At 31.9% G+C, this 15,381-nt stretch overlaps 1 protein-coding gene across 8 annotated transcripts in view; it reads right to left on the bottom strand.

Annotated features, from left to right (window-relative positions):
* Positions 1-15,381, bottom strand: part of ARB2A (ARB2 cotranscriptional regulator A) — a 460,460-nt gene that overhangs the window by 255,881 nt on the left and 189,198 nt on the right. For all 8 annotated transcript variants that reach the window (XM_090276494.1, XM_090276487.1, XM_090276486.1 and 5 more), the window contains one exon: positions 7,588-7,806. In XM_090276494.1, the coding sequence (XP_090132620.1) occupies positions 7,588-7,806 (219 nt within the window). The remainder of the gene's footprint in view (positions 1-7,587; positions 7,807-15,381) is intronic.

Below are 15,381 nucleotides of genomic sequence, written 5' to 3' on the forward strand. Positions count from 1 at the left end.
ATAAACCATTTGGGAAAGACCCCATTCAACCACAATTCTCCCCATATTTCCCGAGGAAAAGTGTACCTGGATAGAAGAGAAAGGCAAGGGGGTATAGTAAAAAGTAGTATTCCGCTGATCGTTTTCATACATGCTAGTTTACCTCACTTATTCCTTACAAACAGCCTAATAGCTATAATTATCACTATTTTACAGATTAAGAAACTGAAACTCAGAGAACAGCAGTGACTTGTCCAAAGTCACAGCTTATAAATTAACAGAATTAAGATTATAGCATGCATCTCTTTGATTCTGAAATTCTTATCCTTTCCACTACATCATATTTATTGCACCAAACTTGGCCAATGGTCAATAAACACCAATAAATATAGAGATTTGATTTCATTGAAATTTCTGTTCTAAATTTAAATATCTATTTAACTGATTTCTAGTTCTTTATTTTTGGCTTTTTTTACCTAATCCAAAGAGTGCTTAGTACATTTAATATGGCTGTTAATTTGGGTTTATAGAACAATGAAATAATTTTCTGAGTGTTAGCATACTTCATTCACACTATGAATAATATCACAGTTATTTCAGCACCATGGTAGTCAATATCAGAGGGTAGATTTATTAGTGAAAGGTCTCTTTTGCTTTTTAGGTTTACATAAGCAAGGATTTATTTAAATATTCATTCATCAAATACTAATATAAAAGTCTTTATTTACTAGGATTTGGTAGTACAAAACATGAAAATATACAGATTGATTTCTGATTATTTAAAATAGAATTATAACCCTTTTAATGTTTTAAATTAAAAAAAAAACTGTGACCTCATGCTTTAATGGTCTTTCAATGATCATATTTTAATATTACTTTTATTGAGCCCTTAGAAAATGCAAGTAGCAATAATAGTGGTTTTTTATTAGGGGCTCACTCTTGTCATGTGGGAACCACTGGGAATGCTCAGCTAGGGTAGCACCCCAATGTCTTTCCCCATCTCTCACTCTTTCTCACCCAAGACGAGTAACTTACCTCCTTAGCACATTTGGGAGAAGAAACTGAGCATGCTTGACTCAGTCCTTCTGGGCATCTTTCAAATCTACTTGGAGAAAGAGTGCATGTCGGCTTGCTTTCTACCATGTGAAAAGCAAAGGAAATGTTTGGAGAATTGACAAAATTTTGTTTCAGAGGAAAATATATTAGAAAGTATAAATGTATCCACATATCTAAGCCCTGTTTTCCAGTTGAAACACATCAATTAGGAAAGCTGATGTTTTTGCCTCCTTTGCTGATTCTTACATTATATTGCTCATTGGGTTTCGAACTCAGGAGAGTAAGACAGAAACATGATTTATGTTAGAAGGTATCAAAAGGTAACAGACTGAAGTACCCTGAGAACTGAATTCTTTCTCAATGAATTCTGAACTTGAATGAAGACAGGGTGTTTGTTTATTGGCTCTGAAGACCAAGACTCTGTGCCCAGTACTATGTTCAGTTTACATATATTATTATCGTTCTATTTTTTCAGAGAAAACACTGAGGTACTATGAAATTAATTTGTTTGAAGTTATACTGTATTAAATGGAAGAGCTAGTATTCAATCATTGGTCTACAAGACTGCACTTTTAATCTCACCTCCATACTATCTTTCCACAATGGGTGCGATTCTGAAAGGTATCCAGATACTAAAAACAGGAAATAAAAATAGTTATCACAATTTGCTTTCAATGATTATAGGTTTTTAGTTCATTTGGAAAAATGTAAAGTCTTCGGAATACAGAAAATATTTAAAATAAATTCTTATATTGATTATTAAGTTGTATTATTATTAAGTTAAGCCTGCTTTTCCCATTCCAGTTATATTTTAAAAGATTCTGAGCTAAGGATAAAAAAATGGAAGAAAGAAAAGATGTAGTTTAATTGGGGTATTCAGTTTTTGAGGAAAGCAAAATCCAATCTGAACAGCAGCAGCCCCTTGTGGTCTAAGGGGAAAAAATAGTGTTATCTATAATTATAGGGGTGAAAATATGTTTTTATAAAGAATATATGTACATATTTAGCCATTTGACTCAGTTCTCAACCCGACACATTAAAAAACAGATGCTTTAAAAAATGATCTGTTGGCATGATGCTTGTTAAAATTTTATCTGTTGAAATATTAAAATTCATTATGAATTAATTAACACATTATATAAAAATAAAATGTTTTTGTTTCATCGTTTTACAAAGTACTATAACCAGTGATGATTAACACTGGAAATTTTGTGTATCTTGATATGTGTTGCTCAAAAAAAAACCCTAAATTTATAGGATTACCACTAAATTGATGACATTTTCTGTCTTCACTCTTGAATTCAGTTGGCAGATGTTTTCAAGAACAAAAAATTCCATCTTATTACACAACATATTAAGCAAGTTTTCCTGCCAGGCATGTCTGACATGATGTTTATTGCCTAGACCAAATCAATCCCCTTAATAAGCCATAATATATGCCAGAAAATACATTATTTCCTATTTAAGGAAAGTTGCCACATGAAACAGCAGGTACTTTGATCTCTCAAGCTCTGCTCCTAATGCATTAGAAATGTGCTATATAATCCAATAGTTAGTCATACCTATTTATAATCATTTAGTAAGTAAAATAAAATTATGCTTTGCTAATCTTAAAATTTTAGACCTGGATTCTACTTTATTTCTCCCTATGCATACTAGATATTGTAAAAACTTGAAAGGAGATTTTGATTATTTACTAGATTCCAGAGAAAAACAAAATTCAAATATTTGTATAAACTAGGACAATAAAATGGTTCCAGAGATTAAACAATCATTAATTGTAATATAAGTAAATTGAATTTGACTGCTAAAACACTAGGTAGAAATGACTCCAGTGGCATTAGTACAAAAGAGAAGAGGTAGAGAGGAGAAGCCAGGATATTTATTAGCCTTTACCAATATTTTGGGCATAACCCAAGCCAAAACATCAAATATATTTTTTTTAAATAAAAGTTCAGTTTATCAAAATTGGGTGTTTCTGAACAATTGTAAAAATTCACATGAATGCTGAAAAAAATTAGTCAGAAAACTAGACACCACGTATCTTGCATGTTAAGGAATAAGATTTTTGTGATGGATGTCAACAAGCAATCAATCCATAAATATTTGAGTATCTTCAATGTGTAGTACCAGGCTCTGCCAAGATTCCTATTCTGTAAATGTCTCTTCCACATTTAAATTCTTCCTTGTGTGGCCATATAATTTCCTTTCCTGCCTCCACTTCTACCATTAAAAAAAAATTTTCTGGGTCTAATCATCCTTCTTCCTTACTTCCTAATACCATAGCCCACAACTAAGTATCTTAGGGAAGAGATATTCAAGCCGTTCCAACCCAGTATTTCATCCATTGGCCTCAAGTCACTTTTGCCTGTATTGCACCTATGTAAAATTTAAAAAACTATAAAGTTCTAATTGCTATTCTGCCTTAGTTGGAATATTTCACCATTTATGGTCTAGTTTGATACCAGAATAACCCTCATTCCTATGATACGAGTCACATTATCTACATATCGTTAGACTAAGACTCAGGCTTTCTGCTCCAGCCTCCTTCCAGGGCATTGGATTCCAATTGTGTGGGTTTAGCGTCAGTTCCTCACTTCCTCATAGCATGCTCTGCATTATGGTAAAAACTGGCTCATATTTGTTGATTAGTAAGGACTGACATGCAATTCCAAAATCTATAAAGCATGTTCAAAGATCTAGAGAACTGTGGGGAGATCTTGTGGAAAGGCATGAGAGATAAATTGGTAATTATGAAACAAAAACACAAGCAATGTTTCAAGATAGCACATGATAAATTCCATGTAAATTAACTAATCATAATAACTTCCAAAAATCATCGTAAGGAGAGGTCACTGCTTATGGTGAGAGGAAAATGTGGGATATCAGCTGGGTACTACAAAATGGATAGAATTTGGATTAAGGGAAAGAACAGGAAGCAAAGTTACAGATCCCACAAACCACAAAGTGTATATAGGGTAGAGCAAGTACAGTAGTCTGGATGTATTCTTATCAGCAAGTATATAAAACAGAAATAGCAGTAGGTATCTCATACATCTTGACAGACTTTTTATCATTAATTTTTGGAATGTAATCTCAGCCAATGGGTTGGGTAGGGGAGTAACAATGGAAATCAAGTAGCAGACTTTAATAATGCAGGACATATTATAAAAAGCAGTCTCTGGTGGTTTGGAATTTAACCCTGGGTTCAATACATTATTAAATAAAAATTTATTGTGAAGGTTTTATTCTACAAATATTCATTATAAAAGCTCTATTTTAGGCCCTGGGGATGCAGCAGTTAGAAAAACAGACTAAGTGCCTACTCTCACAAAGTTTACATTAAGTTCTACATGACCTTGGAAAAATTACTAAGTTTTGACCCACAGTCTCCTCACCTGTAAAATTCGATCAATATTAGTGATCTTATTAAAAGAAAAAAATATTTTAATAGATAATACAACATATTATTTATTTATATATTATGTATTGTTACAGACATTCAATAGTGTCTATTAAGTAATAACTGGTTAAAAGGCTGTACATTAATTAGATGTAGTTTACTATATTTTATCATTTTGTGATAATTGGTTTAGTTTTCATATTTCAGATACATATTTTGTTTTCAACCAGTTAGAACAATGTGGGAAAGAAGAAAAAGAGTAAGAATGTATGGTTTCAAGACTTAGTTCTACCATTTATTAGTTATGTTATCCTGGACAAAAATGGAGCATCTGTGTAATAGTTTCCTTAACTATAATATAAGGATAAAAAATATTTGATCCACCTACCTCATATGGTTGTTGCAGAGAATAACTCATAAATTTCAAAATGTAAATGTTTAAGAAGTATATAAATAAAAGTTAATTTATCCCCATCACATCCCATGATCTGTGTATGAAAATTACAAACCCTTGTTATTTGGAGATATGTATAGGGAAGGACAGTACTACAATTCACTTCTCAGGTGGATCAAAATTCGTTGGCAGCCATCCGTCTCGAGAGACGATGGTGTAGCTTCTTAAGAGTCTATCTGCACCGCCGAAAATGGCTGTGCAGTCCGACTTGGGAGTGACACGGTATCTGTCTCCTCCCATGTTGAATCGACATCTTGCGATGACGCTGGAGTGTCCTCTCCAGTGAAGCTGAAGCTACAGAGCCTGGGCAGGGTGATATGGAGGGTCTGCTGTTGCCCATGCAGCAGATCCCCCCTCTCTTCGCAGCTGAAGGGTCCAAGGGAAAGACGAGTCAATACAGCTTGGCTTCAGGTGCGCCGCAGGAGTTGCCGGTGTTGACTACAACGTCAAACCGCCTTAGGGACTCCGGCTCCGGATTTTCTGTCGGGGTTTACTCCCTTAGCCTTTCCCCTGAAGAGGTATGCCGCAAGGCAGCGGAGGTTTTTTGGAGTCAGAGTTTTCCTTCTCTGATGTGCCCTGACTGGAAGATCGAACCAGCGACACTTAGCTCGCAGGCCGACGCTCAATCCACTAAGCCAAACCAGCCAGGGCTAGGATCAAAATTACCTAACAATTAATGCACCATACACAAAATGATGCATTCTTCCTTTTTGTACTATAGGATCATGCCTTACTATATAGAAGTATGTTTGAAGACTCACAGCTTAACTCTGCTATTAGGCAGAATTCCAAAAGATTTTAAGATAAAGATGTTTATCAAGAAAAATAAGATTTCATAACTGAGACTATCGGGTATAAAGTTGTATTATCTAAATGTGTCTATTTTTGTCTTTTAGACCTTTTTATGGGAAAAGAAAGAAAGAGGCAAAAAGAAAAATGATAAGGAAAGAAGTAAAAACGGCAATAGTATAAAAGAGATAAAAGAATTAAAGAAAATGACAAAGAGAAAGAGAGCAGATCTTGATGAAGAAACCTAAGAAATTTTTCCCTTGGTGTAAGAAAACAAAACAGATGTGAAAAATAGAATAAAGAAAATGAACACATATAAGAGAACAGAAGAAAAAAAAAAATCAAAGCAATGGTAGCAAGATAAAAACAAAATGGAGGAGATAAAACCTACTACATGACAGATGTCAGATATAGATGCTTAATCTGTGAATGCAATAGGCAAATAAAAGAAACTGTTTAACAAGAAATAAAGAAAAACAATACACAAAATAACTTTGTGTACATTTCACAAAAGCAAGTGAATACTCTTAATGATTTATATACTTAAAATAACTTATACAATTTGTATTTGAAATTTGAATATCAGAGTTTTCTTTTTAAACTGTGTCTTAAGATGGTGGTTGACAGACTGGATCATATACTAGAAAGCTGAGGACAACCAATGAAGAAGAAGGTCACATAATGACCCCGACGCAGTCATAGGGAAGAAAGGCAGTAATATAACTACGTTAGAACAAGCAAGCTTCTTATTGTTTCCAAGTCTAATTGCTTTTGTTTTTCAAATAATGTATTAAATAATAAGGTGCTTTTCAGAAATTTACATATTATAATCTGCCAAACTTTGGCTTGACTCATTGTTTTGGGTATTCTTGGTCAATAATACGTATTTTTGGGTCTTGAGAACTGATATGTGGCTTTCACTATCTCTCACAATTTACTTAACAGATTGATCTATAATTAAATGTCTTGAATACATGGAGTACAATTCCCAAAAGTACAGTGATTATGCCTTGAACTAGAAGTATATTAAAAAAAAAAAAAAACTTTGAAAGCTATATATTTCTCAAAGATGGTATAAAATATTTTATTAATGAGCTTTTAAAGTAAATGTAAAAATAGCTCATGCTGAATAATCTCAAACTTTACTACTATCTTACAGTGTAATTTATAAAATGTTAATTATCCATGTTTAAATGTTCTGAATTGCTCACTTTTGAACATATCAATTTACTACTTTACATACCCTGTAGCATATTTGACATGCTTTACTATTAAATTATATTTCTAGTATCCATAATAAGAGCTTTGAAAACTGCATGAGTCTGTCTCATATATATAATACTCAGAATATATCAAGCAGAATGTGTCAAAGTACAAATAAAACTGTTTGTGCCCCCTGCAGAATCAGAACTCCTTGGGCAGCACTGCTATAATGACTTCATGCTGCTAGCATTACAAAGTGCAGAGGTGTACTGGGTAAGAAAAGAGCAAAGGACAGAGTTCCGTCGTTACACTATCCCTAAACTATTCTAGCTTAAATATTTAAGATATGAATTACTCTATCTCCTTCCATCTGCCTTCAGAAGTTAAGCTGAGACACTGTGGATAGATGGTTGTTCGTAGGAAAACAATGCATTAAAACTACTAGCACTCAAGATGAAGACTGACGTTTTGTATGGGGCATTATTAATTGCGTTTGAGACATAAAATATCACACTGACAAGAATCATGTGTTTGTAATTTTGAATAAAAAGAGAGTATTTTCATTCAAGTAGTACCCATGGAAAATAAATGGTTAAAAAATTTAAAATTAACAGCTTCTTCCAAAAAATAAACAAAATAATGTAAATGAAATAAAATATAAGGAAAATCATGAAGGCAAGAAATGATCTTCTTTATTACTTACTCTGATATACAACTGCATCATTTCTTTTTCTCTTTGAGGGTTACGATACTTTTCATAGAAATCTCGTCGCTTCTTTGTTTCTTTAGAGACTTTATCTTTTCTTTCTCGTTTTTCTGCTGGTTCATCTGAACTATCAGAAGATGAATGTAAATGTATCTTTGGCTTTTCTACTTCAATATAGTTTTCATTGGGATTCAGAACTATTACTCCATATCCTTCCTGTTTTGAAAGAAAAGACAACAGCATAATTTAATCACAGGAACATTTCAATTCAAAAAAAGTTCTTAAAATTCTGTAAGTTATTTAATATATTAAATATTCATTAAAATAGTCCTTCATAAAAATTAGTTTTAAGTTTTCCAACATAAAGTCACTTAAAATTGTTTGCCTGTATTGTGTATGTAAACAATATAGATTAGCTATAAAAACAAAAAGATGTAACTCTAACATAAAGATTATAAAGCTTAATTTTAAAAACAGAAGTTCAGATCTCCAGAACCCCCAAAATAATTGAAATGAATTATGAAAGTACTTTCAAGCCACATTAATATTTATAATATAAACTTAAAGAAAATAACCTCTTTGAAATTAAGTTCATAGTTCAAACAGCATTTTGTTGAATTTTTCTTTCCTTTACCAAACATTATAAAATTTGTTTTAATGGTAGAAAAGAATAAATACAATCTAACATTTACATATATATCTCACCAGAATTATATATGTATATTATCAGAAATATATACTGTCTATCTGTGCATCATGGATTTTTTCCACCTCCCTTCTTTCAGAAGGCCATACAAATCATAAAACAAAATAAATTAATGTCTTAGCATAGTATGTGGAAGCAATTCTTGGGCCCTGAAATTGCTTTCATTTTTTAACTACCATAAAAATTCTCTTTATAAAGAACTATTACCAGGAAACAAGTTCCAAAGTTTAAAATACAGCTTACTGAGCTATTAAACCCTTTGTTTTTCTGTTTAATTCTAGCAAGCTAAACATTTCTATGGTTATAATTAAGAAAACTTTGGTATTTATATTGTTATAACTGATGGACTATTCTAACTATGAGAAAATAGAAATGGGTAAACAATTACCACTGACAAACATGAATAACACGAATTTTTGAAAGTATTATGTCTCTTGGCCTTTCTATAAAATCCTATTCTGTTCGTGCCTCATTTTTGCCTTGTACAATCCTGTAAGATCATACTTAAAACATGTATTATATTGTGATAAAAACACCAGAGCTACAAAAATAAAGCTTTAACAAATCATCCTTACTAAAAAAAAAAAAAATGTGTGTACACACACACACACACACACACACACACGTTTCCAAAACTGTTACTGTAGAATATTCTCCTTTGTTTGAAATTTAATTCTTTTTGGCAAAGTAATCATAAGAAGATGATTTAAAAAAAAACCCAATAGCAGTAATAATAGCACAGACTCAATTATCTTATTTTTAAATATGCTGCATTGCTGCATGCACTTGGTTTTTATAACAGCTGATTTTACAAAATATGTACAAACTCCACTGTGATTGTTTCAACTCCTGCTGCTCCAAGCCCCAATGATATAAGATTGTCTAAAACCATGATAGATTTTGAAGATCATTGAATTTCTGATTTTAGTGATAGGGCAGTTAATTAAGATATAATCGTCTAACATATATAAAAACTATATAATAATATGTACCAAACTGATTAACAAAATACCACATATTCTTCAATACATGTTCAAATAAAACTTTCATGAAATACTTATAAAATACTTTACAAAGTTTTAAATTTAAACGTTCTACATCAAAGCACAAGTGAAGATCTTTTTTTTTCTTACGTTTCTTAGCTGGTAAGTCAAAGTTTTAGCAACAAAAGATATTTTATTTGGTCCTGCTTTATTCTAATCTGTATAGCTATTCAAAAGTCTTGTAATTCATTGTGATCACTGTCAGGTAGACAGATTGTCACTTGGTGATTTTCTACAGTTGGACACACTTGACTAGTTATTAAAATCACATTTGAAGGAAGTTCCTACCCCTCTTCCTTGTGCCTCTTACAACTTTTCACGCCCTTCTCAAATTTCAGCTATAACCTCCTCCCACCAAAAAAGTAAGTTAAAGAACACTGTTGCACTCTGCTAAACAGGGTGAAATGGAGGCATTCAGTGCAATGTCTCTGGTGTAAGGAACATAGTCAAAAAAGGTCACCACAGGCCAAAAAGAAAATTGCCGCCTTACTAGATTCTGCACTGTGAGTAAGTGGTCTCCTGTCATGTTTCCTCCCTGCCTTCTCTGAGTGAATTGAACTTTAAACACACACACTCACACACCCTCTCATAGTTACATATGAGTTAGAGATGAAAATAGTGATAGGCTACATTTTAATGATAATTTAAAAAATGTAAATACAAGATAACAAAGTGGGACTCTAACAGACTGATAAAACATTAGCATCATCTTTGTAAAACGAATGAATTCCAAGTAAAGGTAAACTCTTCAGACAAAATTTACAGTCACCAGAAATACAACTCTTACCCTAATTTATAACTTAATCACTAGAAAGAATATTTTCATAATATCAGGTTTATTAGAGCAGTAATTTATACTTCAACTTTCGTAAATTATGGACTGGAAAATTATTGTGCCTATTTGATTTTAAATGGACTCTGAAATTTGATGTGTCCCATCTAAATAAGTATAAAAACAGATACACATAAATCATCAAAGAAGTAGTATTTATCTAAGTTATTGATTATGTAACTGAAAATTACATGACTCATTTGTCCAATTTTATAAAGACACAATGTCAATTTTTCACTGAGGCACCAACAGATGAAAAATGATTCTATTTTAAAATCACCACTGTATAAATCAATTAAAGAATTTTTATTATTTAGATTTCAACAATGAATGTTTCTCTTTAAATATCTGAATTATTTAGAAAATATTTTATCATTTAGACATTTCATACTGCCAATTTAATTAAGGAAAAAAATCAAGAAATATTCATGAACACTTTCTGCAGAAATGAGAGTTAATTTTAATAAATGTCTTGGTTGAAAATTCTATTTCCATCCTGAAAAATCTTACATTTTTCAATTAAAATTTACCTGATAAATTAATTAATGCAATATTCACAAAGACCATTCACAACCATTTTATAATGAGTAGGAAAAGGCTAAGCAATAAAATAGGTAACTATTTATGGGCTCTAATCACAGATATGCAGTAAAACGTAATCTTTTCGTCCTTCTCTGTCACATACGAACACTGTCAAACAAATTCCTTTATATAATAAAGCTACAAAGATTTTTGCCATGTCAACATTAAGATAGAGAAATCAAGGAGTCAAATCAAATAGTCAAAGTAAAGCAAAGCAGACAACATACCAGTAGTTAAATTTAACCATTTTAGGAAGAATATTAATTTATATCTTTAAAAATCAGAATAAATACCACTCTTTCTCATCCTAATAACTCAATCAATATACACAGAAATAAGTGAAAAAATATCCTATTTTGACCTTTAACAAATGTATCCATAAACTTTTATAAAAATACAGTATAACATATCACATCAAATATAGTATCATAAAAGAACTGTGCATTTTCATTCTAACAAGAAGACCTCTATTACTAATGCTTATAACCTTAAACAGCTAATATTGAAGTATTCCTTTTATATTTAATTACTCCTTAAGCATGCTAAATTTCTCATAAAATGAAATGTTAGGTCATTTAAAACATACATGGAAACTTATCTTTAACATGATAAAATGATCAAACTGATTATGTAACACTGTACAACTAAATAAATAAAACCTCTGGCATCTTTCATAATGATCTACCAAATCAATTCCAATATCCAACATTTCAAGAGACAAAGCATACATTAAGTTGTTAATTAACTCATGTTTGATCACATAGTCTAGAAGAAGATCAAGAAAGTAATAAAGAGAGTAAATACTGGTAAAAGTAAGCTTTATCTCTTTAATTTATCTCCTTGCATTTTTCTATCCTTTCATAACTATAACTGTAGCTTCATTTTCATATGGGTGTTTATAAGGTATAAACCATAGGATCTTAATCAGAAAACTTCATGGTTTTCTAGTTAGACATAGCATTTTATTCAGCACAAGTACTTGCTGTGATTTAAACAGAATACACAGGCCTCCAGGCCCTCTTTACATTTAAGTCTATAGATGCACTTACTAATAAATAATAGTTCATTTATCATTCAATTGACAAATGGTGGCTAAGGTCAGAGAGGTCTAAAACAGACAGGTGATGCCAAACACAAAGAACCAAAGAAGAACTCTTGCTAAAGAAATTAAATCAGTATAGAAACATACTTATCAAGAAGATTCTACAACTAGATATAGTTTTAAATACCTGACCAAAAACAGAATGTACTGAAGATTCAGCCAAGTTAATCTACCTAGTAATTGCCAATTATAAAACAAAAAACAAAAAATCAGGAGCAAATTCTACATCTTTTCAAATTTCTTGTGGTTGGCTAAATAAAAACTCAGCTGAAAGTACTCAGCTCTGTATATTAACCCTTCCAATACAGCAAGCAACATGTGACCAAAGGGGTCAGGAGCCAGAGTGGAATCCTTTGACTTATGGAACTACCCATTTTGGTTAGGGAAGGTTCTGCCAGAGATCATTTTACACAGATTTATCAATCATATTTTTCAAGTTCAGCATTCTATGTGCTTGGGTTGAAAGAAGATAGGTGCTGATCCTCAAGGGAAATGAAACCCAAAGTGTTTTATCTATAAACTACACCTACCCTTGGTTAAAATGGACAAACCACTGCCCGTTCATCTTTTCTGAAAGATGTATGTTGTGTTTATTCTCATCTTTTTCACAGGAAGGGTATGTATATGTCACTGTTGCAACATCCTAGGTGCAACAGTGAGATGAGGTCATGACAACCTATCAGAAGTCACTAGTGAAGCGTTAAAGTAAACATAGCTGTTGGAGCTGCAGCTCTGCTTGAAAAATGCCCCCTCCATTATTTCAGCAATTTTCTCAAGACGTGACCTGGGACCGAAACGCCTGAAATGTCACTTGACTTCATTTTGTGCTTCTTCCCAATATGCATTTAGGTAACAGCACCCTGCTAATATCTTGTAAATTGTTTGTCATAACCATGCTTCAACTTGTAGCTCCCTAAATTCTAATGTATATTCTGCGGTATAAAAATACCATAATGTGGACCAACACAAACTATCCCAGTAAGTTTCCAACTTCAAATAGCTCATCAAGTTAGTAAGTAAAAGAAAACATGCCACAAAAAGTTTTCAGAGGACCACCTGTTGTCTATTATTTTTACATAGCACTTACTCATAAATCATAACACAGGGTAATTAATCAAGCTGTCAAAGAGAAGGTCAAAGGTTATATGGTAGAGTCAGAAGGTCACGCATGGGCTGATAGAGGTCAGGGTCACACTGCATTCCTCATTATCAAGTTGGGATGAGAGACGGCCCAAGCAAACAAAAGTGAAAGCAGATGGAGAAGTGAGTGGATAAAAAAAAAAAAAAAAAAAAGGGAAAAAGAAAGAAAGAAAAAGAAAAGAAAAAGAAAATTTCACAAACAAAAAGAAAAGTGAAAGAAAGACTGTCAGCTGCCTTCAAGAAGAGAATAGAGGAGAAAAGAAATAAACTGAAATGTGCTCAAAGGACCTCAAGAACATAAAGAAACTACAGTTTTATTAATTAAAGAAGTTGAATATAACTTTTCTTGGCCATTTTATTAGTGCATGCTAAGCAATATTAGGAAATATATGTTTGTTGTCTTTATACCTTCCCTAGTGTGCTCAAGATAAATTAAGGTAAAAGTAAAGAGTTTCAAGAATAAAGTATGATTACAAAAAAAAAAAATTATGAGGGTTTTTTTCTCTGTAATATTGTTTCAGGGTTACAACATAGATGCAAAAGTTTTAAGCTATAGGATAAATAATTTTTGAGTATGCTATAAGGATATACACAAACATAAATGCATCATAAAAGTCCTTTTGAATAACAAAACAGTTATAAAATATTCTATTATTACGCTGGCCTGAATTAGATGCAGAAAACTGTGCAAAATTAGCTGTCACCCTTTGCTCAAAATCTTTGTTAATCTCATTTTGAATGTTTGCAGCTTTATCAACACATGCATCAATGTCAGCTCCTTGGTTACTGAACTGCTGTAGTTGGAAGAAGATATAATTAAAGTGTTTTGGCACAGAAAAGGTGAAATTGTATCTTCCCTTGTTCCCTTAGGAGTCTGTAAAACATGAAGGATATATTGACAAACACACACCCTTGTCTCCAGTTCTGACATCCCAGGTCATCCAAGTGCTATTTATTTTAGAACATTCACTTTGTACTTTACCCATATTTTCACCTGCTCTGCTTCTTTTACTAGGCTTTAAAATATTATGTTGTTTAAATTTCACAAATTTCTTTTCTAATCATCAATATCATATTAAAACATTCTGTAAACACACGACAGCATTAAAAATATTTACCGTTCATTATGCAGGCCAGAAACATGCTTTAATACACCCTAATAAAATCTTTTATATCTTTGCTTCTTATTCTTATAAAAAGATACAAACATACACCTACACATTTACACATTAAACTAAAAAGAAATAACAAGCTACAATTGTTGCCCAGTCAATGGCAGATCAAAAATCCTTAAATGGATATAGGGAACCCAATAGACACACCTCCTCTATTACATACTCTGAAGTGGACTTGGATGGATAATTTCATGTTACTAACTTTACTGTTCTGCATGCTGGTTATACCTTTATGCTTAGGAGTGCTAAATAAAACTCCAATGTTCTCCTAACTTCCTATTAAAATCCATTATAAAATTGTGTAAATATCATAACTATTGAGCTATAGAGGGCAGTAACATGGTTTTACAAAATATTATCACTTTCACCTTATCAGATACTGTACAATAAATGCTTAAATTTTTAAATTACTCTTAAAACCTGCTTAAGAAGAATGGTATGTATATAAATCACTTCATCTTAAAATATGCCACTTTTCTCTTTTTTTCCCAAATTAAATTTTTGTGTTTAAAATATTAGTTTTTTTTTTCAAGGATATATCAGTGCTTTTCTTATAGTTCTCAAGTACATAATGAATGACCCCAACTATTCACTAAATCAATAATTCATTGAACACTGACTTCATACACCAAATATTTAATAAACAGCTACTATCTACCAAGCACTCTGTTAGGTACAGTGCTATGCTCAAAAATCACCCTTTATTTTAGATATTTCCATTCAGTAGAAAATTCCAAATCAGAATTAAGTACAAATCCCTAAAATGTCTATTTCAGTCTTCAAGAGAAAGGAATATACAAAGAAAAAAAAGGAGAAGTATTACGGTTAAATTTTCCTAAAACTATTCTAGCTAGACTTTCAAGGATGACTAACTCTAAATGATAAGCCATGTTTATATTAAGAGTAGTATTCAAACTTACTCCATCAAAATGTAAATGTATTGCTTGGGTTTGTATGTGTGTGTGCATGTACAGTTGTATTGTATACATTCAGACATTTTAACAAGTATAATCATTTCATAATCTAAGGGAAACCCTTCTATACACAACTATCTCCTAACAGGTGCAACTGAGTACAGCTATGAATTCCCCTTCCCACAGTGACCTATGTCAGAAGATCTTCTCATACTTCTTCTGCTAAATAATTTAATTACTTATGAGTTATGGTTTCTTTGTAACCTTTTAAATGACTAACTCATTAAAATGCAAAAA

The sequence above is a fragment of the Furipterus horrens genome, unplaced genomic scaffold (genome assembly GCF_987537825.1).
Source record: "Furipterus horrens unplaced genomic scaffold, mFurHor1.1.pri manual_scaffold_5, whole genome shotgun sequence".
NCBI classification, from domain to species: Eukaryota; Metazoa; Chordata; class Mammalia; order Chiroptera; family Furipteridae; genus Furipterus; species Furipterus horrens.